Source organism: Crocuta crocuta, unplaced genomic scaffold, assembly GCF_008692635.1.
Source record: "Crocuta crocuta isolate KB4526 unplaced genomic scaffold, BGI_CrCroc_1.0 scaffold113, whole genome shotgun sequence".
NCBI lineage: Eukaryota > Metazoa > Chordata > Mammalia > Carnivora > Hyaenidae > Crocuta > Crocuta crocuta.
The window spans coordinates 9658977-9686386 of NW_027530368.1; the positions used below are offsets into that span (position 1 = coordinate 9658977).

The following is a 27410-nucleotide window of genomic DNA, read 5'->3' on the forward strand; positions in this document are numbered from 1 at the left end:
CTCCGTGGGGGCAGTAGCTAATAACAAGGTTTAAAAATCACATTTCAGAAATTTTCTGCTCACCTTAATATCATGCATGTATTTCCTGGAAAAGAAAAAAATTCTCTATAAATCCTTATTTAACCTTGCCAATTCTGTTGAAGACATATTATAGTGAATCATGGGAATTTCTTTTATGATCTCATGTTCTACATAAAAACAGCTCAGCTCAGTGCTGATCCAGTTCCTGTGGGCCAGATTCTAATCCCTTCTGGGTGCAAAAAGGCGGAAGCCCTACCAAATGATTTCCTCTAGACTGAGACATTAAAAGGGAATAAAACTTCACATCCAAAGTCATTATATTTTCCCTCAGATACCCAAGTACAAAAATACCAGGCTAAATTTCTTTTAAATTATTTTATTTTTGTGTAAGCTAAAAGGAAATTTACACACTGAAATCTCAGAAGACCTTGGGCATGCACATTAACCTTGTTAGAGGTTCCTCTACATGTCTTTCTTTTTTCCATAGGAATTTCCCCAAACATTTAAAACCCATAGTTTTTACTGTATATACAGCCTAAACCATAGCAATCTATGATTATGTCATTTTACACTGTGCAAAATCCTCAAAAAATAGTGGTACGATAAAACAAAAAAGTCATTAAACAAATTTCATTGTAAGACACTCATATAATTTGGTCCTTCTCCAAACCAAACTGATTTAAAACAGACACAATCTCTTTAAACCCCTCCAATCAAGTTCTGACAATGATCCATACCCTACAACAAAAGAGCAATCAATTAAGTACCTTGCAAGAGGTCCAACAGCAATAAACCAGATTGAAAAGATTAAAAAAAAAAAAGTGCAAAAATGTTAACAAAAGCCAGATCTGAAACAAACCCACCACACAAAAAACTGAAGAAAAAAAAAAGTTAAATGGGGACTTTGGAGCTTATTTATGATAGCAAAAGTAATTCAACATATGATATGAAAAATTAATAGAACATTCAATGCAATCTGAAAAGACTGAAGGGGATTTCACAGACAGTGGAGATTTGAGTTTTTAGTTTTTTTTTATTTCAAAAGTTTTGTAAGAAGGACACCACCAGTGTATTTCACAAAGACATAAATGTATACACCCCAGCAACACAAAAAGAATAAATCTTCAAAAATGTTCAACCCCGATTATTTACATTTTTTCTAATATAAATTTAGGACTTCAGTATGTAAATAAATATACATTACTATGTATACCTTTCTAGTGCGGCTTACCAACAAATCAGCTGAACTCTCTTTTTTTTTTCTTTTTTTTAATTAGAGCAGGTATGCTTTTGATGGTAGGGAAGGACTGGAGGAAAGGAAAAGCGATTGAAAGTGTCCAATTCACACCAGTCATCAGTCTGCTTTCTCCTGGGACCTTGTGGAAGGTGTCAACGTGGCTGGGAACATCAACACCTTGGCATGCATGAACGTTAAGTCAGGAAGGCTAGCGATCACCTTGATGGCTTCTTCACTTAGGTGCTCTTCCCTTTTCGGTTTCCTATTGGCAAATGAAAAAAGACTCTGTGACTTTGCTGTAGGTCAGATGGGAGAAAGGCCACTCCAGAGGCAGGCAGCGATCTGCGGGGACCTCCTCTACCTGGTCCCGAACCTGCGCAGAGCGTGGTGCTGCGTGCTCCCCGGGCCGGATCTCTCCCAAAGACGCGTGCTCGTTACAGCCAGCCGAGTGCCTGCAGACAGTCACATGCACGGATGTACGGCTCACAGATTTGCTGGAGGCCAGAAGCACCTACTACCCAGGAACACTTGAAACAAGTTACTAAGCTGAAATGTAATGCCGGAGCCCTAATAAAACTTCACCCAACTGGATTTCCCCCTGAACCCCTGTGAAACTACCAGAAGTACTTCAACATAAAACAAAGTATGTCTGGCACAAGACCTTGTAAGTCACTTTAACCTCAGGCTTTCTTCACCCCGCATGGGGAATTCCAGGAGAGAAAGCCTGCAGCTCACAAACACCCAGTTTTAGCCCCACTGGGACAGACAGCGGGTCCAAAGCAGCAGGGGAGCCGGTTGTGGACGCGGAGAATGGACACAGGCAGGACATACTTGGGGAGAGGGGACACCTCCAAATCCGGTGGCTTCTGTAGATGGAGAACATTTTATTACACTGGCCCCTGATATTAAAGGTGAGCGGGTTGTGCCTAACATAGATAGAAGAATTCCTTTCGACCCCGGGCCTCCCGGCTGGTGAGCTACAGAAATGTGAAGTGAGCCTCAAACGTGGCTCCAATTGCGCACATGACTGTAAGCCAACCTTTATTTTTTTCAAGATGTTAAATATATTGAAAGAATGGTTGCAGTCATACAGATACTAATTTTAGACCGAAGTTCATTTTTAAATTGTTGACTCTAAAAAGCCCAATTTTCTTTTATGGTGAAGGATAGTTGGTACTGTATTAGGTGTGACACAAGTTATTTCTTCTACCTAAATATGTTCTTTGTCCTTGGGATGGGGAACAGAAGTCGCGAGATGAAGCGAGAAGAGAAAGACAGATATAGGCCTTTATTTCATACCTAGACTTTTCTGTTATCATTTCTGAAATCAGGCTGAAATGAAAAGATTTAATAGAATGCCTGAAAAATCAAACCCCAGAATTTTAGGACCAGAGTTCTTCAATAGGGGGTCGAGGTTCAGGCACACTGAAACCATCAGATCAGCCAATACTCAGTTCTAGAGTGAGTGAAGAATGGAATAGCAATCCAGTATTTTCTGATTAAAGTCTACCTTTTTAAAACACTGTTTATTTTTGAAGGAAAGAGAGAGAGAGTATGAGCAGGGAGGGGCAGAGAAAGAGGGAGACACAGAGCCCAGTGCGGGGCTCAAACTCACGATGGTGAGATCGTGACCTGAGCAGAAGTCCAACGCTTAACTGAACCACCAGGTGCCCCAAAATCTACATTTTTTAACTGCATTTAAATGACAGCAAAATTACTAGGTGGATATTTGGTGAAGAAAAACCAGATAATTTTTTAAAATGTTAATTTATTTGAGGGAGACAGAGTGCATGTGAGCNTGTGAGCGGGGGGGGGGGGGGGGAGAGGGGGAGAGAGAGAGAGAATGAATGAATCCCAAACAGGATCCACACTCCGTGCAGAGCCTGACATGGGGCTCAATCCCACAACTGTAAGATCATGACCTGAATGGTAATCAAGAGTTGGATGCTCAACCGATTGAGCACCCAGGGCCCCCCCTCGCCCAGTTCATTTGTAGTCTCCAAGGGAAAGACTGGAAGTGCATAATGGAAAACGCTGGCCTCTCACAACGCTCAATCTTAGCATCACTAATGACGGATCAACCAGGTATTTATTACACATCTTCTGATGTGGCTCAACACCTGTGCCGTATTCTGGGCAAAATATTTCACCTGAGTTCATCACGCTTGCGGATAGAATTTCTCAAGCTTACAGGAAATAAGGGGAATAGAGGAAGATATTAACTACTACTTGAAGGAAGCCAACAGATAAATCCAGAAGTTGACACATTCTACAGCACACCTAGACTGATCTTTTTAATAGGCTAGTGTAAAACTGAAAACAAAAGGGATGGGGGTAGATAGGCTAGATTAAAGAAGACTTCGGAGCCGTTAACGGCCAGGTACAGTAATTCTCTGCTTTGTTAAAACCAATATTCAATTGAGGGGACATTTGAATAAAGCCTTGGTATTATACGGAATAAAAATGTACTGAAGTAGACAGATGGAGATCACAGACTGCAAGGATAAGTTCAATTCGGTATGGACTACAAAATCTCACTTCTGGTTAAAACACCACACGTATCTGTTTTTGCATAGAAAATGATCTGAAACAATACGCATGAAGGAGTTATATCGATCTGAATGGTAAGAATGTGAGACTAAGTTTTAATTTTTGGTGTGCATTTTCTGATTCTTTATACCTGCCTGCTTCTGTAATGATAAAAGGTTATTAAAAACAGTAACAAATAAAATTATACCTAAATGGACTTTCTCATTGTGGAATGCAGCTGGGGTGTGGGAAAGGAGAGCAAAGTACAAGCTTCCACCCAGGAAATGGTTGGTAAAGAGGACTCTAGACTGTCTACCAAAGGCCTAACTTCAGAGGCACTCCTCGGAGGCAACAGGAAATCGAACAAAGTTTACAGAGTCGATAGTTCGTGTATTCATCTGTTCTCAGCGTGCACTGATGGGATCTAGTTTTCTTACAGTAGAAGAAAATGCTTGAGAATTTGAAAATAAAAGTTGTATCATGAACTCTTCTCAAGCCCAAAAGCAGTGACCTAATTTTGACTTATATTCTCTTTAGCTAAGACTTATCCTTTTGTCAGTGTAATATAACAGAGTCCATACACAAACCTGTATGTTTATAAAAACGGATTTTCAACAAGGGTGCCAAGACCATCAATAGATTAAAAAAGTCTTTTCATCAGTATTGGATATTCACATGTAAAAGAATGAAGTTGGACCCCTATCTCACATCACATTCAAATACTAAATCAAAATGAATCAAAGACCTATATGTAAGAGCTGAAGGTATAAAACTCAGAAAAAACAACTCTAGGTGTAAATCTTTCTGACCCTGAAGTAGGCAATGGTTTCTGGCATGGCTATAACCAAAAAGTCAAACAATAACACATGTCAGCGAGAATGCCGAGAAACCAGAATCCTTATATATTATTAGAAGGAATGTAAGATGGTGCCACTACTTTGGAAAACAGTTCATCAGTTCCTCCAAAAGTTAAAACATAAGACCTGGCAGTTTACTCCCAAGAAAATTGAAAACATCTGTCCACACAAGAACTTGGACATGAATGCTCACAGAAGCATCACTCATAATAGTCGAAAAGTGAAAACAACCCGAGTATCTATCAACTGATTAATGGAGCAACAAAATGTGGTGTCATCACAAAAAGAATATTACACAGCCATGAAAAAGAATGAAAAGTACTGATACACACAGTAGCATGGCTGAACTTGAAAGCATATTAAACGTAAGAAGTCAGACACAACAGGTCATTTTGTGATACTATAGGAATTCATTTATATGAAACAATCAGGCAGATTCCTAGAGACAGAAAGCAAATTAGTGGATGTCAGGGGCTGGGAAAAGTGGAAGATAGGGAGTAACTGCTAATGAGTATGGAGTTTCTCTCTGGGGTGAAAAAAATGTTCTGGAATTAGATAGTGGTAACGGTTGTGCAATGCTGTGGTCATACTAAAAACCAATGGATTTTATGGTATGTGGATTCTATGTCAATTCAAAGGTCAAAAAGAAAAAAAAAAGATGTAGGTACCCCTTTTGGCGATTAGTCATTTGGCTTCTATAAACCTGAATTAGAGGTCTGTGGCTACTAACAAGGTGGCCACCCACTGATTCAGATAAGGAAGAAATTTTTCTCTATATTGGAAAAGGTAAGCAAGAAGATGTAACTGTTTTATTTATTTATTTATTTATTTAAAAAAAATTTTTTTTTTAATGTTTTATTTATTTCTAGGAGAGAGAGAGAGACAGTGTGAGCAGGGGAGGGTCAGAGAGAGAGGGAGTCACAGACTGAAACAGGCTCCAGGCTCTGAGCTGGCAGTCAGCACAGAGCCCGACGCGGGGCTCGAACCCACGAACCGCAAGATCATGACCTAAGCGAAAGTCGGACGCTTAACCGACTAAGCCACCCAGGCGCCCCAAGATGTAACTGTTTTAAAACTACGAACTTGCATTTCTTTAGAAAGTGAGAAGTCACTTTTAACAACCTGTGTATGGAAAGAGATGAGCACATGTACTCTTTCTTACATATGCAAAGCCACTTTGAAAAGAGCATGCTGTTTGTTACACACCAAAGTCCTCTATATGTACCAGTTTCTTATCCCTGTCGTGCCCTATAGTCACTCTACCTTCTGTGTATTGTCAACAGCCAGGATGATTTTGCTGAGTTTTACTTCCTGTAGTTTATTTTACTCAAAAAGAAAAAGAAAACATGAAACAACAAAGACTGAAATTTTCTGAAATGATACATGGCATCCCCCTTTCTTTTCCCTGTACAACTGGGAATCATTCATGGGGACATTTTATAGGATTACCTTCTAACTCTAAGACTTGTGAATATTTGCATTTCTATCATTTTCAAATAACTAATTCCTAAAAACAAAATACAAAGTTGGCAACTCATTTTCTTTTCAGTTAGTTGTTTAAAAACAATTTTTTTTATGCTTATTTTTGAGAGACAGAGAGCAACCAGGGGAGGGGCAGAGAGAGAGGGAGACACAGAATTTGAAACAGGCTCCAGGCTCTGAGCTGTCAGCACAGACGGCAGGGGAGGGGCAGCGGAGGGGGAGGGGGAAGGGGAGCCAGGGGGGAGAAGCTCAAACCTACAAACCGAGAGATCATGACCTGAGCTGAAATTGGACGCTTAACTGACTGAGCCACCCAGGCGCCCCTCAATTTGTTGTGTTTTAAACATGAAGTTGGACAGATACTAGGAAGCAATTCAATGCTCTTAATGTTACAACATTAACCTTAGTTTTAGTTCATTCCATAATGGTACAGAATAAGTGAAATAATGAAAATAACTTCTTAAAGCAGTAAGAGTTAAAAACGTTCCCTGGTGTACAAGGGAGGTTTCAAGGATGATTTAAAAAGTTGAAGACCAAGTTAAAAATGTGGTTTAGAGCTCCTCCTAATGGCACAAGGACTGAATTCTCATCACTGGGACTACTAGAGTTCACTCAGTGAGACTGCAGAGAAACAAGATATGGAAACAGAAGGACTCTCCTTATGGAAAAGATTGCCCTGAAAATAAGCAGAGGAAAGCCCAAACAATAAAAGCAACAGTTTTTTTTTTTTTAAAAGTCAAATGCAGTGTTTGGCTAACATATATAGAAGAAATAGAGAATTGGTATGAGAAGAATTTTGACTTGAAAATATGTTTTGAAAAGAGAAAACATTAGAAAGCAAGCAAAAAAAAAACCCACAGAGGCTTCATTTACAAGTAGGTTCACTTAACAGGAGGCTTTAACAGGGCCAGGAGACATTACTACAAAGAAATAGGAACAAAGAGAATACAGAAAATCTGTGGATGAAAGGGAATGTGCACGCATGCTATCAATTTATTCTAGAGAAAAGCTAAGGGTATCGACAATTATAATAATGTTGTTTCATAATTATAGATGTTAATAAAAATATCTGTTGAATGAATGGATATTTAAGCACAAAATACAGTTTGAAAGGCGATGTGATTAATTCAAGTCAAAGTTTTAAGACTGGTAAGCCTTTATTATTCGCAAGAAATAAAGGATATATAATTCTCTTTTTTGAGAGAATCAGTAGTAGAGGTTGGAAGAGAGAGAGAATGAGAATCTCCATGCTGAGTGTGGAGACTGATTCCAGGCTCAATCTCAGGACCTGAGCTGAAATCAAGAGTCAGATGCTTAACTGACTGAGTCACCCAAGAACTCCCCAAAAGACTTTTTAAATTGAGGTTTTTCTACAGAAGACCTGATTCAAATGATAAATCTCAATCTGACAAGTAAGTGCAATGTATTTATTTAGGACTAAGGGCTAGAATACCTCTGCCAAAGTGGGCAGCTAACAGGTAAATATTTCCACTTGAAAATGCTAATGAAGAATGGATTTGGGGCAGCAGAGTCAGGAGGCCTATCAACCAGAATTTGCTCTAGCAGTAGTGATTTCCTGGTTCACAATGACTACTTATTAGGAACTGGCCTATTGTTATGGCTAACACGTCCAAGCAATGGCTTACTAGTCCAGTGCTAAATTGTGTAAAACTAAAAGCTTCCCGAATCCTAAACACAAGGCCCAAGTGACATTCCTTCAATCTGGTTCCGACACTGAGAGAGAACTGCTTTTCTAAATTTTTTTTTAATGTTTATTTATTTATTTCTGAGGGGGAGAGAGAGAGAGAGAGAGAGGGAGAGGGAGAGAGAGAGAGACAGTGAGCAAGAGAGAGTGAGCAGAGGAGGGGCATGGAGAGAGGGAGACACAGAATCCGAAGCAGGCTCCAGGCTCTGAGGTAACTGTCAGCACAGAGCCCGACGCGGGGCTTGAACCCATGAACTTTGAGATCATGACCTGAGCTGAAGTCGGACGCTTAACTGATTGAGCCACCCAGGTGTCGGAGAACTGCTTTTCTAAAGGCCATGCCCCTGGCCTCCCAGAAAGTCTGGCAAAGCAACCCTTCACATCTCAAGTCAGAGGTGCTGCATATCAGCAAAAATGAAGAAAATAAAATAGTAGCATCCCCTACTTTATCTCACCGGTTATGAAGAGAAAGGGGACTGTTTTCACAATGGCTTCCAATCTCAATACTTAATCAGAATTCTTCTCTAACTTTGGGCAGGGTGGAGATAAAAGGAGAAAACCACATCTGTCAGCCGTTTCCAGCCTCTTATGAAATAGCTCTGCTCTAATAAAGTTCATAATTAAACAAAGTTTGATAACTGTTTTCTGGAATTAGGCATCTAATGATTTTTATAAATACAACATGACTTTTAATACACATTTAATATTGAAGTACTGGCAACTAATTTGCTTTTCCACGTAGGTGGTTTTGTTTTACACAGAATTCAAAATAGAGTGTAATGAACACTAGCTATTTACCTGGTAGACGTGCTTGTCTTCTCTACTGTGGACATGAGTCTTGCAAATGCATCAGTCACTTTGAGGCTTGAGGTGGAGATTTCCAGCTTAGAAGTTGTTAACTCATACAACTCTGGATCCACACCTTATAGTATAAAATGAAAGTCAGTGATGGCCAGCTGTAGTAGGTACTCAATTAGCTACAGTCCAAGATGCAAAAGGCAAATTATTCTGTAAACATCTGAGTCTTTTCCAAGCACAGCACATCTTTAGACTACTGTAGAATTGCATTTATTTTTTAAATGATAGATTCCACCTTTCAGAGTTTTTATAAAATAGGAAAATACTTTAGCCTTAAGTAACCTAACATTTATGTAATGGATATCATGCAAATATTTCTAAAATTTCTATCTGCTACAGAAATCTCGCTCAATTTTGGATTAGTGATAAAAGTTATCAATGCTTTATTGACTGCACATGATTTGTTATATGTTTCAATGTTCAAATGGACTGATTAACCTCATTTTTGAACTTTCTTCTCCCTCTCCCTCTCTAACCATCTTTTCTCCATTACTTTATTCCTCACCACAAGATTTGGAAGCATAGAAGTCTCAAATATGGTGAATGACTTAGTTAAATATATTCTGACCATATGAGGACATGAAGTATTACTCAAAGCATCACATTACTACTAATGATAAATTATATACCACATTGTTTTTTCTTCAGGTAGGAAGTAGGGAGGGTTAAATATTCCCAGAAAATGCAATAAAAGCACAACTCTTAGACAAAATGAAAATGGTCTCAAGGGTTAATAATATTTCTATGGTCTCATATCTGGTCTTGTTTAAGGAATTCAAAATGAAGCTGAGGTCATAGAGATTATAAAAGTCTATAAAAATTCTCCCCCATCTGACATCACTAAAATATGCATATGCTTTTATATTTCCCTCGAATACAGATTTATATTAAATAATGACCACAAAAACACTAAAGAGAATATTTTTGATCCAAGTTAAATGTTGGATAATAAAGACTCAAATGAAAAACATTAATCCTATACTCTCTTTGATACCAGCAAGTTACTGGAGATAAAAAGTTGAGTAGTTTCAGAATAACAGAAAAGCAGATTATAAGAAGAATGGCTTACAGTTTTCATCAATTTTTAGTTATTTCTAAAAAAGTTCTAAAGATCAGCGATAAAGTTATATATATATATACATATATATATATATAAGTGTAAATATTGATTTTATTGACAAGTTTCTTCCTTTTAAGGTATTTTAAGGTTAAGAAAAAAAAATCAGGAACTGCCTTCTTAGTAACCACCTTTGCAGAAGACTAGCAGATGTAAAAACAGGATCTCAGATGTTTACAGAAATCAAACAAGCAAAAGCAGCTTCCACAGTTACCACGTCCAACAAGGGAGGAAGGCTATAGAAAATGTTGACTCTCCCAAGTCTTAAGATTTCATTAAGGTACAGTTTCACAATATACTTAACAAGTCCTTTTCTTTGTATTTCTATCAGAACATAGGTTTCAATTAAAATCTAAACAATTGTTGATGCCTGTAAGGGAACCCAGAGTACCTCCTTCCTCCACTGTGTAAGGTTAGATTCCAAGTAACCACAAAATTTAAGCTGGCGTCTAATATATAATGCAGAATAAACAACTGCATTTTGACTGGCAACAGGAAAGTGGTAGTAAAAATTTGGTTGGGTTTATAAAATACTGGCCACTTAGCGGTCAGATAATAAAGTGGGAAATAAGAAAAAAAAATAGAGAGAGACAACACCCACTGCCCCCAGCCCAAACCACCACCATCACTCACTCACTCACTCACACACACACACACACACACACACAAATTTGGTTGGGTTTATAAAATACTGGCCACTTAGCGGTCAAATAATAAAGTGGGAAATAAGAAAAAAAATAGAGACAACACCCACTGCCCCCAGCCCAAACCACCACCATCACTCACACACACGCACACACACGGGGAAGTACAATGACTATATATTTTTCAAAAACAAGATAACTTACTCTATACTAATAATTGAAGTAATTTTTTTTATGGAAGAGTTTTTGCTTGTTTTTTGTTTTTTTTTACAGAACCTTAATGAGGCATAGTATAGTTACATAACTAAAGTTAGCCAACCAAGTTCTATGCCAACCTCCTAATTCTCACACACAAAAATAATAACCGCAAGCTAAGTAAGACAAAATGACTTTCCCAGAAACAAGTCAGAAAAGTGCAAGCAAATGGTGAAATGGAATACTGAGAAAGGTGCTGATACCTGTAGCTTAATGGTAAATTTTAACAAAACCCAATAGCAATAAAAAGAAGCCAAAGCAAATTTATAGTAATCAAGTTTATACAGCAGCTAGAGCGTACTAATGAAAATATGGAACAAAAATATTTAAAGGGTTCCAAAGTAATGAGGACCCCATTGGAGCATGCTAATTTCACTTTCATTACAGCTTTAAGCTTTTGAAACCACTTGTTCTTCTCCAAGCTGTGTATACTGAGCCTGGTTACCAGGTAATTTCTGTACTTCTTTAAATGGTCAGATTATATGTGTTCTTATGGATGGTTTTTAGTGGAGTTTGAAATGTAATGAAGAATTAAGTTAAAACCAGATTTTAGGTGTCCAGTAGTGACCTCATGTAAATTACAGAATGGCTCATTACAAAACAAATCTGAGAGCAAATTAAAAACGGGAGCTTGGTAATTCATTCTTAGGAACACTGTAATAAGGAAACTGATACACAAGTTTTCAGTTGTCTTTTCTTCCCCCAATTAAGTATTAAAAACAGCTAATTAGGCTCACCCAGGTCATTTGAGAGCTCATATGTATTTAGAAGTAACTTGAGTAAACAGTAAAATATCATTTGGAACCAAGTCAAAACCAGACACAGATTGGTTTTTCATATCCTTGCAAAATCTTGGAAATAATGAAAAGGATAACCAGGGGCTTAGGTTTGAGAAATCCAGTCATTCTACCAAATGGCCTTGGAACTTCCTCAAAGCAGGATCAGATTTCCATAACCAGATTCTGGAGAAGGATGATCTGGCTTCCAGGCTCACCCTTATCTGACTTTTGTGGTCTCCCCCATTTCTCACCATGGCTCCTAAACTGCTGGCAGTGGGTGGCAGGGTTATCAAGTGGAACGGAACAAGACCAGCAAATTCTCAGGAACCCGGCTGGCTGTGTAACTGACTGCTAGTGGGGATGGAGAGGGATCCTCGCTATGCATTCTAGGCATCAGCATCTATATGGCACCCCAACAGCTGTCTGGTGATCAATGGGCATGATTACCAGATCACAAGGTGGAATGACAGGGACTCATTAAAATGATATTGAATAAAATGTAAACATAAAAATGCCATTATATTTTAATCTTTTATTCAGTTAGAAAATGACAAAGTACATTAGTCCTTTGGTCAATAAACTGAACTTTGCAGGACTGAACATTAATTTAACAGGCACTCCAGTAAGTTTTAATTGCTAGCTTTTAATATCTCATAGCAATTATTTCCTACCATTAACTTCTGTAACATTTTTTTCCTCTCCATGGAAAGCTAACAGAATACTTTCTATTTAAGAGCTACATGAAAACTACATAATGGTTCTACGTGGGACCCATACATATCTAAGTGCTAGACTCTAACATTTTGGAACCTAATTATACACTTAGCATTAATAAACAACTAACTGAATGCTAGAATTTGTAAAGGTTCTATTATCACAGGCACTACAATGTAAAGTCATCTTTGTATACTAAAATATTCTCGTATCTCTAAACGTGTATTTTCTCAAATGGCTTTATAGAATATGCTTGTAAAAATAAGCATATAAAATATCACATTTTCCATTTACAGGAAAAAACCCCCCACAAATAAACCCCACTTTTAACTGTCTAAGGACAGTAGGGCTATTTTATTTCCAGAAATTACTTTCAGCTCTGAATATTACACTTAGAAAACTTTCCTTAAGACATTTCACAGAGGTCATTTGTTATAATCAGATACTAGAAAATAACAATAGACAGACAAAAGAAAAGTATCAGAAAGACATTAGAGAGAATACAATTTACTGGTTTCCTTGTTTATAGGAAAGTCACGTGGTGTGGTCATGCTTTTAGTAATTAAACTAGAATTGTGGTTTGAACACTCTGCTGACCTGGGATTGTGGTGCTGCTGCTAGAGCTACTGTCATCCACCGGCCCAAAGAAATCAAGGTTCAGAAGAGTGGAACCTCCACTAGCTTGAAATTCAGTGACCGTGTTGGTGGGCAGCCACACAGAAGGTAAGCCAAGGGAGGAGGGGTTATGTGTAAAAAGGGGTAAGACACACACTTGAACATGCAGGTTATAATTAGTAGTCATTACACATTTTAAAATCAACATTAAAACAATGTGTACAGTATTAGTTTTTCATTACTAAGGACATTTCTAAAGTAACAATTTAATCCAATGTACATTTTCTCATGTACAAAGTAAATAATTTAACACTTAGTAAGGTTTTAGTGAGGAGTTCAGTTCTTTCAATCAAAACTCGAAGCCATACCAGAAAGATCAAGGGGAAAGTGTACCCGTTAAAGGGAAACAATACTTTAATCTCAACCCAACATTAAATCACTGGACATGCCCAAATCAATCTTCCGTGTTAGTAATGTTGGTTTCTAATTAATGATTTTTAAAAAGTGACAAAAGTTGTCAGTTTCAGGACACGCACCAATACATTAACTTGGTTTAAATTAAAATCACATTGAGAAGGAATGTTGTAACTGCCCTACCCTGATGTGTAACCTCAAGCTGTACTGTTCCCCTTTAACTCTAAAACAGTAATCAGAAATAGTATACATTTTTAAAGAAGTTGTTTGTTAATAAAAAGCATGATGATTTGACTGAATAAGACACCAGACAACAGCAAAAGGTGCATCCAGGCTTTCCTTCAGCACTGTTATTCAATTGGATGCTTTCCACGTCCTAGGACCCCCAGTCTAAGGCAAAGCTGATCGAACGACAGGTGTATTAGACAATGGCTCAAATAACTTATGAAGTATAAAGAGTAAGGGTAATTGTAGCATAAGAGCCAATTAAAATTTGTGATGTCAACACACTGGAAAACTCGCATTTTAAAGACCCACATTACTAGAATAAGTTATTCCCTTTTCAGGATTTTCTCTTAAAGCCATGAGAGAAACCAATTATTTCTGCAACTACCTACTAGTATTTTGAGATAAGTTTTAGAAAAAGATCATGAAAATCATTCCTTTTCCATTTGCATAATAAGTGCTCTATAAAATATTATTAAATCTGAAAACTACTTTGAGTCAATAAATATGGATCTATTTGCACATTGTTTTTGGTTATATAATTGTGCTTTGTGCTTTTTTTAAGCAGCCTCTAGCCACAAGACTTTGCATCCAAGAAAATTCCACAAATTAAAACTACAGAAACAAATTTCAAGTGAACTGGTTCTACCTAAAATATCATTTAAACTACTTAGATACTCATAAAAAATAAAGAAGCTTGTTTTTTACTTAAGATTAAGAAATTAAAATTTTACCTAGTTACTGCTACCTGTATTTGGACATTAATACTGTTAATGATAGTAACANTTTTAGCAATTACTATTCAGAAAGAAAGCCTGAATTTCCAAAGATAAGAATAAGAAGTTATGTTCAAACAAAAAAGGAAATCAGCAGAGAGAAGTTTGTCTGAACTTTGTAGCTTTCTTAACTCTAGCTCTGGTGCTAGAGGCTCTACGGAGAGACGTACCATCTAAAGGGTTAGTAAGGCCACTGCTACTCCAGTCAAACTGGACGGGTGGTAGAGACTCCTAGAGTTGAAAACCAAAAAATCAAAATTAATCAGTACAGGCTGTAGCAACATAAAGAATCCTTAAAACAAAACAAAAAACTATTATAGCAAGATCATTAGGCAATGAAGTACCTAAAGACAAAACTGGGATAACTGACAGTTTCAGAAGATTACCTAAAAATATAAACACAAACCGAAACTGAAAAGCTGATAAACAGTACAGCTTATTGATATTAAGAAAAACGGTCTTTGAGAAATGGAATTATTTTTACATTTTCAAACAGATACTTATAGACTGATTCCACGTCAAGATTTCAATCTATTCTCAGGACTGAAATTAATGGCTATATTATAATACAAAAAAAAAAAAAAATCACTGGCTCTTTTCACTGGAGTGATCTACTTTATATTAAATGACCGGCCACTTAAAATTCTCCGTAGATGTCTAATGCAATAGAGAAGGTACCATACTGAAGAGGAGGAGATCTGCGTTATTAAAGGCCAAGTAACTAGTAACTAGTTGTATGACCACGTGTGGTTTAATTTAGTTGTTCTCTTTATACAAAAAATGAGATAGTTTAAAGTCCAAGATCTCTGGTTCTTTACAATTTCCCAAATTACAAAGAAAATTATGAGCCAGTAAATACCTACATCTAAAATTTAAAAAATTAAATCAACTTTTCTAATTTAGAAATTACTTATAATCAGTATCAGAATTTAATTTTAAAAATACTGTACTTTAAAGTATACTCAGTTCATTTGCATAGTCTAGGGTTTTAAAATTTTGTTAATTGCCAAGCACAAAGATAAATTGAGCAAATAGTACATGTGAGATGGAAAGTGGTACAAACTATTTTTAAAATGATCATTGCTTTAAGAATAGTCTTAAAAAATTGGGATTCTTGGTTTTTTTTCTTCTTTTATTTTTGGGGTAGTATTGACAACACTGACATAACTGGTGTTCAAGCAGACTTTAATTTTTTTTGTCTATATTTTATTTTGAGAGACAGAGACAGAGAGTGAGCAAGGGAGGGGCAGAGAGAGAGGGAGACAGACTCTGAGTAGCAGGCTCCAGGCTCTGAGCTGTCAGCACAGAGATGGATGTGGGGCTTGAACCCACGGACTGGGAGATCATGACCTGACACTTAACTGACTGAGCCACCCAGGCGTCCCTCAAGCAGACTCTTAATATCAACATGTTGCTGTCTTTTTTTTTTTTTTGGTAGTGGTTACCACTATGCTTTATTGTAAGCTAGGTATTATTACAACTTTATACTCATTTTTTCCCTTTGTGTAAAGACTTGTTCCCTGTAGGAAAGGAGCATGAATCGGTTATTTTTAAAAGTCTAACTCTATGACGTTATAATACCACTGTCTTGAGAACTGGAACATCAAGGATAAGCATGTCACTATAAGCATTTAGTCTTCCCTAAATCAGGTCAGGCCTGGAGGTAGAGGAGGGAGGTGTAAACAAAGAAAAATGCTACCATTAGTGGTTCCCAGTGCAGGGGACAGTTGGGGGTGGGGAGGGCTATGAAAAAAATTCTTTATGGTGAGAGAAGAGTTCCCTATCTTGACTGCAATGGTGGTTATAGGAATCTATCCATGTGATAAAATGGCACAGAACTATATACAAACACTGAAATCAAGTCATATTCCTGGTTTTGATACTGTATTACAATTAGCAAGATGTAATTAGGAGGAAAAACTGGTGAAGGGTACAAAGAATCTCCTCTATACTATCTTTGCAACTTTTGTGAATCTGTAATTCTTTCAAATAAAATTAACAATAACGCTGGTGAAAATCTAGTGAATAACCTACCTGCCAGATTGATAAACATTTAAAAAAGATCTTTAGCTGATCTCAAAAACAAACAAGCAAAAAAGCTCTAAGTATTCCAACAGATTTAACTCCTATTATTTTACATTGAAACCTTTAGGCCTATTGAATAGTGACTGGATGGACAACACTCAGGTTTATGCAGTAACAAAATTTCTGTTTAAATGGAGCAAAGCTCTTTCATCAACATGTTTCATCTAAATGATGTCAAGTAGCTGGTTGCTTAGAAATATTTCAATGATTTGCTAGGAATTTTAGATTCTCATCCAGGTATATGTCATTTTGAAGACATAGCCAATATTATAACAACGAGGTGCTGAAACACGACTCAACATTTAGTGAAAATGAGACAGAAGTAAAACAGGAGACGTTAGCAATTAGAAGTTAACTAATGGCATTGCCAAGGAAGGCTTCTTAAAGAGAAAGCACTGAACGAAGCATTTTAAAACAAGCTTAAGCAATGTGGTATGAATGATTATTGTAGAGACTAAAGCACTAAGGAAGTTTTCTTCCTTATGACCTTTTGGTCATAATAAAAAGAGCAAAAACACTGTATGTTAACTAAACAGAATTTAAGTAAAACCTTGAAGTTAAAAAAGGAAAGGAGAAAAATTAAGTACCTTTAGATTTATCCCTAAGTATTTCATGGTTTTGTTGCTTTGGTAAATAGCAAGTTTTTTTAATTTCAATTTCTAATCACTGTTTTTAGTACATATAGAAATACAGTTCATTTTTACATATTGATGTTATAGTCTGAAATTTTGCTAAATTCACTTCTTGGTATTACTATATTTTTGTAAACTCATTGGGATTTTCTGTGTAGATGATCATGTCATTTGTTAATAAAGACAAAGAATACCAATTAAGAAAAAAAAAAAAAAAGAGCAACCCCTCCTCTCTCCCAAAAAAACAATGGGAACTAGAAAACTAAAGACTTGGGTTCTAGTCCTAGCTGTGCCACTGATGTATGACTTTGGGTACATCATTTAGCTTTTCCAAATATATTCTCTTATTGTAAAAAGAGAGCACAGTGCTACATAATTTTTTTTTCTTTCTTCTTTCCACTCAGGGCACCTGGGTGGCTCAGTCTATTAGGCATCTGACTCTTGGTCTCGGCTCAGGTCACAATCTAGCAGTTTGTGAGTTCAAGCCCCATACTGGACTCTGTGCTGACAGTGCAGAGCCTGTTTGGGACTCTCTCTTTCCCTATCTCTCTGCCCTCTCCCTGTCTGTGCTCTCTCTCTCAAAAAAATAAACTTAAAAAAAAAATTCTGATTCATAAGTGAAATAGCCACATCATGAAGCCTATGAGGAAATTTTCCAGTACTGTCTAGCTAGGTAACTGTTAGCCAGAGAGCTGACTCTATTCAGCAGTGGATTAAGTGTGGTTAACGTACTGATCTTGTTAAGTAATAGGGAAATCAGTAATGGCACCATGAATGATGTGACCTTGAAATTCAGTGAATAAAGATTTTTCAAAAAACAAAAGTATCATTACTGCTTTTTGCCCATAAGCTGTGTTTTCAGGTAAAAGTGTCCTAGAAACAGCTGTTAAGTCATTAAACTCCTAAACAAGAGATGCAATGGTATAAACTAATTTGGAAGAAATGGTAAAAATTCAATGGTTACCTAAATTAAGACAGATCAGAAAGCAGGCAGTCATAATGAGAATTATACAATGATGCTAAGTGTGGAAGTCACTGTTAGTGACGTCAATATAAAAACATAAAAGGAAGGTATGGTGTATGGCTCACCCCCCCCCCAAAATAAATAAATAAATTAGGTATTAAACACATCTTTCCTGACACATTTTGTTGAACTTCTAGCACTAAAGGGTATGGCTGTTTCCTCTGGATATCATGACTAGTAGAAAGATGTAATAGTATTACTGCATGGCCAAAATGTGAAGTAAAAATAATACACACACTGCCTGCCAAAGAACAGTGGAAAGAAATATTGGTTTACATAAAGAGAATCTTACAATGTACTTTAGATGTTTTCAGAGTATTTTAACCTGACTCAGGAGTATGAAGCCAAGCAAAGATCATACAATTTAGTGAAGACAGTCAGGGATCTCAGCACAAAATTCTGATACAGAGATGAAGTCTTCAGTTTGAGTGTGTGTATGCTAGAATGAAGACCTACAGAGGCTTAAGTTGATTCAGAAATAAATTTGAGGGGACCTGGGTGGCTCAGTCGGTTAAGCATCTGACTGGCGTAGGTCATGATCTTGTGGTTCCTGGATTTGAGCCCTGTATCAGGTTCTGTGCTGACAGCTCAGAGCCTGGAGCCTGCTTCAGACTGTGTTTCCATCACTCTGCCCCTTGCCTGTTCATGCTCTCTCTCAAAAATAAACATTAAAAAAAATTTTTTTTGAACAACTTCAATTGGGAGATATTATTCTCATTGGCTCCCAAAAAGCCTAAAAAATTAAGCTAATGAGGATCACAAACCCCAAAAAAGGTACAGAATAAATTTGTCAATATTTATGTGTCTTCTTTAAAGACAGAGATGTGTGCACTAAAGAGAATAAAAGCATGTGATAAGAAGAGTTTTTTAAATTTAATTAGCAAGAGATCCAGTTCTAGCTGCGAGCAAAAAGAGTTAGAGGTGCTTCACTGCTGCTGTCTAGTCCAGGGGGACAGCAGTACTTCAATTATAAACACAGACAGGTGTGTGCATATGTACAGACACAGCAGCAGCCAAACACAGATCATGGAGCCCTGACTCATCTCCACTAAATTAATACACTTTAATTTCCATTAAAAGTTCCATTAACACACGTTTTTTATTAGGTCATCTAGACTTTTAGTCAATTATAATTAAAATACTAAGAAAGATGATAAATATGAGGGGAGACTAGAATAAAATATATAAGATCAATTAAACCAACTAGAGGCAAAAATGACAAGTGACGACTAACTCTGATAAAATATGCAATAGTTTATGGGGCTGCAACACAGAAGTGGTTGCATGAAGAGGAGGAGGAGGCAGCAAGCAAAACTAGTGACAGGAGGCCTCGAGTAAGAATGGCTTCATTTTCAGTAAATGTACCAGGGAGTCTGAACCAGGTAGTTCAACTTACTTTCCTAATATCTCTCATTGTAGGAATAAAAATGTTGCCTTAGGCAGAAGTGGGAATGTGCTGTGGGAGAAGTAATTTTGGAATCTGGTTATGTAGGGCAGGCCTGGGAAGGAAGCGCAGAGCCAGAGAACAATGTAAGGACAATTACAAGAAGAGAACTAAGAACGTATTGTACCTACGAAGGCAACTTTGCCCATACCACTTTCCTTGTTACCCAACCATCAGTAAGGCCAGGCATTTTACATTTCGGGCCTCCTTGCTTACTACTTCAGTGTGAGTAATAAAGTGATGTTTAAGCGAGGCTAAGTATAAACCACAGTGCTACACAGCAGTAATATCAGATGTTTCTTGAAACACAGCTGAAAGGGTAGGACTTTGCTTTATGTCATTTTCTAAAGTATATTCTTCAAAATACTAGTTCAATGGCTGTTAGGACTCTTTTCCCTTGTTTCCTGCAGAGAAGGGTCCTGTGGCCAAGTAAATTTCAGAAATAATTAAAATTAAATAGGGTTATTCACTGCAGGATTCTCCAGAGACCTCAATGTGTGTGTTGAGAATCTTCAAGGGTGGTTATAGGGTACAGTATGAAAAGTTTTCCAAACTTACTTCCCCCTGAAACCCTTCCTTAGTGGAATATCTCCAGGGATTAGTGTTCAGTGGAACACACACTTAGGGACAAGCTGTCCAAATACACATTTTTTTGTGTTAAATAGGACTGAAGATACTTAAGGTAAAAAAATGACAAACATGGCAAGAATATGTGTTACCTATGGTAATGTTCACTTAAAAATATTTTAAAAAAGAATGTTTAACCAGCACTGAGTCAGCTATAACTTGATGTGGAAAGAGTAAGCAAGTTTTTCCATAGATAAGAAAGTAAGGGGGAAGGCTCTGATATTAATATATTAGACTGAAAAAAAAATTGTGCTTAATGATGCCAAGGAGATAAAGGGTAAGAAAGATAACACTGCTTTCTTTTCTTCTTAATCCACAGAAAGTTTTATAAAAGACACACTATTTTCAACGTAAGTAACTTTTATTCAAACTCCCAAAACAATAGTTTTTGATGTAATAAACACACTTATATTCATTACTCTAGAAAATTTGCAGGTTTCAGTAAAAACCACATAATAGCAAATGAGCTGGTGTAAATGAAGCATTTCCCAATTTTTTTTTTTGAAAATCAGCATTTAACCAGATTGGTGTGTCAGTTATTATGACCATACAATGTTCAACCTATAAGGGGTTTTTAAAGATGCCTGCTTCAAAGTCTTCATTTTACAGGTAAAGAAACTAGGGCCTAGATAGGTTTAAAGGACTTATGCATAACCAGCTAGTGCTCAAGCTGTGCCTTTTTTGAAAATTAAAAACAGTTTGTTCATTATATTCCAAGGGATATTAGTAAGTATTCAAAATCACGTCCATCATGAAATCAAAATTTTTAAATATTTTAAACTAAAAGTTATACATTAAGGGAAACACTGTGGACGTGTGTGTACACATGTATGAATGTAGCAATACGCGAATATTTTTACCTGGAATTGGTCAGATGTACACGTGTTCATTTCTGGTGACATGGTGTTTGTCTGACCAATGGAAGCGATTTTTTCTGCAGCAGATAGTGGTTTCAATGGTTCCTTGGTGGGTTCTAACATACCCTGAAAAAGGCATATTAGCCATTATTGGGGGAGGGGGAAAAACCAACTCAAACTTTATGAGAAAAATCAATGTAGCACAAAGTAAAAAACCAAGTCATTTGGACAGTGCTGAAGACAAAACGCAACTATTGTTAATTTTTGTTTAGAGAAAATTTTATAGCACTATAATGGAAAATATTTTACAATAGTACCTTTGAAATCCAAACTTGTGAAGCAAGACTTTGTATTTGAAACCAGATTTGTTTTAAAGTGCCTAGTTTAGCACTTTATACAAAAGCGTAAGTAACGCGGGATGCCAGGATGGAGAAGAGGCAAGCACAACAGTGATACAGTATCCACGCCCCAAGAATCCAACACTTTTGTGAGGGGTCAGACACTGAAACTGTAGAAAAGGAAACCCTTTGTACACATTACACCATCGTGGTGTTTGGAGAAGTGAGAATTGTAAAACACAGTATCTAGAGAGTGGCACTCTCGGAGGGGCCAAGATGGCGGAGCAGCACGGAAGTTCTCAGTTTCTCTCGTCCCTGAAATGCAGCTAGATCAGCATCAAACCATTTTGCTCAACTAAAACACACCATTTAATATGATGGTGTCTACACGTTTTAATGTATATTTAGTATTTGAACCTGTCTCCACTAGAGAATGGGAAGTTTAACACTTAGTTCCTTGGACTGGCACAGTAGAGAAAAGCCATTTCAGAGGGGAAAACATCTTACATGTTCCACTACTTATGTTAAAAATCTAACATAGTTTTTGAGGAGGAAAGGAAGGCACTGACGATGGGGGCAGAAATAAAGAAGGAAAAAAGAAAATCAGCATTTTGCATCAATACTCTACCAAACACTAGTAATAATGGGTAATCATCAGGTTAATGGCCTGACAAAAAAAGCTTTAACACATTTTAAAATAATACTTGATAAATTCTTAAATATTTTAAATCAGCCAGACCACACAAAAGTCTCCTTTTACTCGGGAGAAAAATATCAAAACTGCTAAATAAGGTTAGAATCGGGAATGTTTTTAAGAATCTATAATTTTCTAAAAACAAGGTTTCAAGACAATCCCTCCTCTTCTCCTATAATAGGGTATATGCTGGGGCACCTGGGTGGTTTAGCTGGCTAAGCATCTTACTCTTGGTTTTGCTCCGATCATGATCTCAAGGTTCCTGAGTTAGAGCTCTGCACTGGGCTCCGAGAGCTGACAGTGCAGAGGCTGCTTGGGATTCTCTCTCTCTTTCTCTCTCTCTCTCAGAACCTGTCATCAGAGCAGAGCCCCACATAGGGCTCGATCCTGAAAACCATGAATTCACGATCTGAGCCAAAATCAAGAGTCAGACGCCAACACCCAGCACCCCACACAAATTCAATTCTTAACAATGATATTTTGCGAAAGGCTTCCCTCCAGAGCTTGAATGAAAACAAATTCATGGTCTGACTCAATAGCATATACGTTATGCAGGCTTTCTAGTGTGCCCTTATGTAAAGAGACAATGCATTCAGCAAACAGTTACCAACCTTAGCCAATGTTTCTAATGTGAACTGTCCACTTAAAGCAGTGGTCTTCAAAGTGGTCCCTAACACCAGTTTTTTTTTTTTTTTAATCACCTGGAAACTTGTCAGATGTATAACCCCACCCCCATTGAATAAGAAACTCAGTGGTGACCAGCATTTTGTGCTTTAACACATCTTCCAAGCAATTCTGATGCATTTTCTTATAAACTTTCTTTTTTTTTTTTAAGTAATTATTTATTTTGGAGAGAGAGAGAGAGTGAGAGCAGGCTTGGGGCAGAGAGAGAGGGGGACAGAACATCTGAAGCAGGCTCGGGCTGTGTGTGGACAGCAGTGCACCCGATGCAGGGCTAAAACTCACAAACTGTGAGATTATACCTGAACTGAAGCTGGATCCTCAACCAACAGAGCCACCCAGGTGCCCCAATTCTGATGCATATTAAGGTCTGAGAATCAGTGACGTAACTGACCATTTTAGGTACTATTGCTCCAAATGAGATAAAAAGATACTCAACACCTCATCTGTGTAAAGCACCATGGGAAAAATTCAGGTATAATTGAAATCTGGAACCAACTATGAAAAAGAGTTAAGTATCTAAACATAAGGCATCATAAAGGCAGAGGAGGAGAGATGTATTCACTAAATCAACTCTGGTATTAGAAGCTTATAAAGATTGTAGAATTATTACTAATAAAAACTGTAATTAAGGCAGAAAAATAAAGAATATTAGCCTCTAATTCCTCACAAAATTTAAAGAACTGGCTCGTGTGCTGAGCCTGCACTTAAAGATTAAGTAGTTTACTGGCCCCAATGTGCTGAATGAAAACTCCTACAAATGAAATTCATACTTTCTACCTCAGTAAGAGACAGTGACACCAACAACCTCTAGAATGCTACTCCTTGAGGAAAAAAACAAATAACCAAAGGTTAGAGTATGTCCTGGATTATATTTACCCACAACAGAAAACAGTATAGGGATAATCAAGGTGTTCTGAAAATACAAGTTACATTTATACAGGAGAAGAAACTGATTAAAAGATTCAAATACAAGTTTTTGTCTAATTCCACAAAACAAAACTACAAAAACAAAACATACAAGTAAAACATTCCAATTCAATATCAATAATTAGACCTTACTCAGGGAAAAGTTTTGCAGATTAAAAAAGGTCAAATTTCACAGCAAATTCATTTCTGCATGCACATAAAGTTGTATAATTTAAATTCCATACCAAGCTATATTTTTTTCTTAAACATATTTTTCCTTATTTTCAAAAGTTATTGGTGAAAGAATTTAATTCACCAATAACTCAAAGACACACCAAAAAACACAAACACATCAAACTTTAAAGTGTGACTGAGTCCTGATAAGATACAGGAAGAAAGTTCCTCAGTTATCCTGGACTACCTGGCATATCTGAAAAAACAAAATTCAACACATTTAAAAAATTAATGGGAAAACGGAGGACCAATTATGGGTCCTCGTCCATTTTCAATTACTATCATTTGGTATTCCCAAGCTTTTAGATACATCCATCCATCACTTCAGTAGTGCAGGATTTAAAATTGATCATAACTGGATTAAAGCAAATGCTATGTAAGCCTTCAAATACTTCAGCTTCCACTTTTAAAAGCAAATTTAGGTAGAAGACAAAAAGGAAAGAAGGAAAAGCAAGACCTCCAAAGGTACATTTTACAAAGAGTTATGAGCACTATATTACTAGGATAAAGATAATCTTCAATCTAAAATAAGTGTCTTTGATACAGAAAAAAGGCCTTAAATCAAGACTTGAAGAGATGAGATCAAAAAGGATATTAATATTTATTCTCTTAGTGTTCCCACACTAAACGCCCCTTAAAATACACTTTCCGTGTCATGCCACGTAAGAGGATTTTCCAGAATGAATGCAGCAAAGATAAATACGCACAGAGACACTTTGTACTTACCAGTCCTGCTGCATACATGGGCACTATAACAGGCTGCTTCTTGTTACCCGTGAAGAGCTACACATGTATGTTAGAGAAAAAGAATGTATACTCAGAGAATGATCTATCATACACTGAAACAGTTAACAAAACATGTTATCACATATACTGTGAAATATAAATAGAAATTGTTAAGTTGCCCATATGGCTCATATTTTGGATCTCTTAGTACAATTCCTTTATTTGATAATGAAAAACATTAAAACTAATCTTCTCTAAAAATAAATATTGACCGGAAAAAAATTCAGATACATGTTTAAAAGCTGGTATATTCAAAATCCATGAGCATTTAAGCTAATTAACATTTATTTTTCTGAGGAACTAGGTTATCACAGCTTGAACAAAAGTGTAACAGAATTTTAAAAACCCATAGGTCCACTAAAGGATTTTCCAAGGTACTAACAAAACTCACAATGTTTCGAGTGTCTATTCCCAAGGAGCACAAAAGCTTCTTGTTGCTGTGGGAACCGCCCCACTGATATCTCAAGCCATGTGCATCATGGATGTCCTGTAGCTCGGTCCACACATCCAGCAGTTCCCTGCAAAGGTCATGATGAAGCCATTGACAATGAGTTACTCAACTGCTTTCACCATGAATTCTAGTTTTAATGTGACTGTGAAATAATATACATTCCAATTAGTCTTGTGTTTAACATGAGTATACAGCTATTATCTGAATAAAACCAACCGCCACCACTTGTAGTCATTAAAGTAGCTAGTAGCTAAGTTAAACTCATTTGAAACAATGTCAGTCATCAAAATTTAGCCTGTATGTTTTTTCAATTGTAAAAAAGAAACACTTTTCTTAAACTTAAAAATTTTTTTAAAACATTTATTCATTTTTGAAAGACAGAGACAGAGCATGCGTGGGGGAGGAGCAGAGAAAGGGAGGCACAGAATCCAAAGCAGGCTCTAGGCCCGAGCTGTCAAAACAGAACCTGATGTGGGGCTTGAACTGCGAGATCGTGACCTGAGCTGAAGTCTGATGCTTAACTGACTGAGCCACCCAGGGGACCCAAACTTTTTTTTTTTTTTTTAACATTTATTTATTTTTGAGAGACAGAGCACAAGCAGGAGAGTGGCAGAAGGAGAGGGAGACAAAATCTGAAGCAGGCTCCAGGCTCCGAGCGATCAGCACAAGCCCCACATGGGGCTTAAACTCATGAACCCTGAGATCATGACCTGAGCCGAAGTTGGACGCTTAACCAACTGAGCCACCCAGACAGCCCTTAAAACAAAAATATTTAAAAGGGGGAAAGAGGGGCACCTGGGTGGCTCAGTCGGTTAAGCATCCGACTTCGGCTCAGGTCATGATCTCGCAGTTTGTGGGTTCGAGCCCCGCGTCGGGCTCTGTGCTGACTGCCAGCTCAGAGCCTGGAGCCCATTTCAGATTCTGTACCTCCCTCTCTCTCTGACCCTCCCCGTTCACACTGTCTCTCTCTCTCTCAGGAAAAAAATAAATAAATAAAGCCAATGGTCTAAAAGGGGGAAAGAAATCATTCAGCATTCCACCATATTACTACAGCCATTTAACAGGCTGTCTCTTTGAGTCTTCATCCACACACAGCTGCAATTACAGCAAATACATAATTTTGTATTTTTTTCAGATTTTAAGCATTTCCTCCTCATCTACGTGTATACCTTTTCCAATGGCCATGTAATGTTCTGTTAGATGCGTCATTATTTATTTGACCACAACCTTACAGTTTACGTTATTTTCACTGTTCATCTACTGTTAGGTAAATTATCTTCCTGTATTTTATGGTGTGTTCTGTCATATAGTTGTGTTATTTCCCAAAAATCAATCTCTTGGAGAGATTTCTGGATCTAAGAGTATGAACCATCTGTACAACTAGCATATTTTTAAATAACACATCTCAACAGTTTTAAGATGGTAAAACATAAACCTTTTTTGTCCGCTTCTCTTCTCAGAATTACCCCCAAAACCCAAGAAGCAAATCATAATCTCCATATTTAAAAATGTTAAGAGATACTTAAAACTCTGCACCACCAACACCAAGGTCACAAAGAGGGATGAAGGAGGGACTTGCAGAGGGAGAGAGTATGTTCAGATGTGGAGAGTACTGAAATGCAAGAGAAGAGTCCAAGAATAACTCTGAAGTTAAAATGAGAAAATCCATCTATATCCTCTAACATCTAATAATTAATGGAAATTCCAGAAAGAAAACGGACAACGGAGGGAAGGTAACTGTATTGGCATTATATTGGTAATTGTCAATACAAGAGAACTGCCCAAAACTGAAGAACAGAAGCCTCCAGATTGAAAGGTTGTATACCTAGTGTTCAGTCTAATTAATGAAAAGACTCATAAAGAGACACTTCACTGTGAAATTTCAGAATACCCACACACAAAAAAATCCTAAATTATAAATTTAACGTAAGGGTAGAATAAAACTTTTACTACCCATGTACCTTTATTTCTCAGGAGGTTATCAGAGGATATGCTCCACCAACATGGGCTCTAAGTGAATGGAAGTCCCAAGATAACATGTGTTTAAGAAGCTTACATTGAATCCAACCCAGGTTGGGATAGAATGATGGAAGGCTCAGGAAAAAATGGAATGGCTAGCCTGACAGGTTTGATCACAAGTAAACTTGTATTAATAGCCTGCTGGGGGTAGGAAAAGACTGAGTAAATGAAAGAGAGAGGCAACTATTAAGTCCAAGCAGCAGCTTACTCTAAAGGAAATAGTGGCTTAGCAGTGAACACTACTTACAGGATTAAAATAATGAAAATACCAGCTATCAACTTAATGAAAAACTAGGATGTAAGTCATTCAGGGAAGATAAAGGGAGGCAAACAGTAAAGTCTAAATCCCTACTTATTGTACTCAGAAGTTAAAAGACAAAAAAAAAAAAAAAAAATGACAA

The 27410-nt window shown here is 37.1% G+C and overlaps 1 protein-coding gene across 3 annotated transcripts in view; it reads right to left on the reverse strand.

Moving 5' to 3' along the window:
• Positions 1 to 387: 387 nt before the first annotated feature.
• The window catches only part of AFTPH (aftiphilin), a 68832-nt gene continuing 41809 nt past the window's right edge, over positions 388 to 27410 (reverse strand). Inside the window, exons 4-10 of one of the 3 annotated variants that reach the window (XM_077766422.1) lie at positions 24931 to 25057; positions 24480 to 24536; positions 20901 to 21023; positions 14399 to 14459; positions 12796 to 12879; positions 8630 to 8753; positions 388 to 1520 (exon numbers count right to left, since the gene is read on the reverse strand). In XM_077766422.1, coding sequence (XP_077622548.1) covers positions 1376 to 1520; positions 8630 to 8753; positions 12796 to 12879; positions 14399 to 14459; positions 20901 to 21023; positions 24480 to 24536; positions 24931 to 25057 — 721 coding nt within the window. In that variant the 3' untranslated portion in view covers positions 388 to 1375. Of the gene's footprint in view, positions 1521 to 8629; positions 8754 to 12795; positions 12880 to 14398; positions 14460 to 20900; positions 21024 to 24479; positions 24537 to 24930; positions 25058 to 27410 lie in introns of those variants that run through there. The other 2 variants (XM_077766423.1, XM_077766424.1) reach the window with 2 other exon arrangements.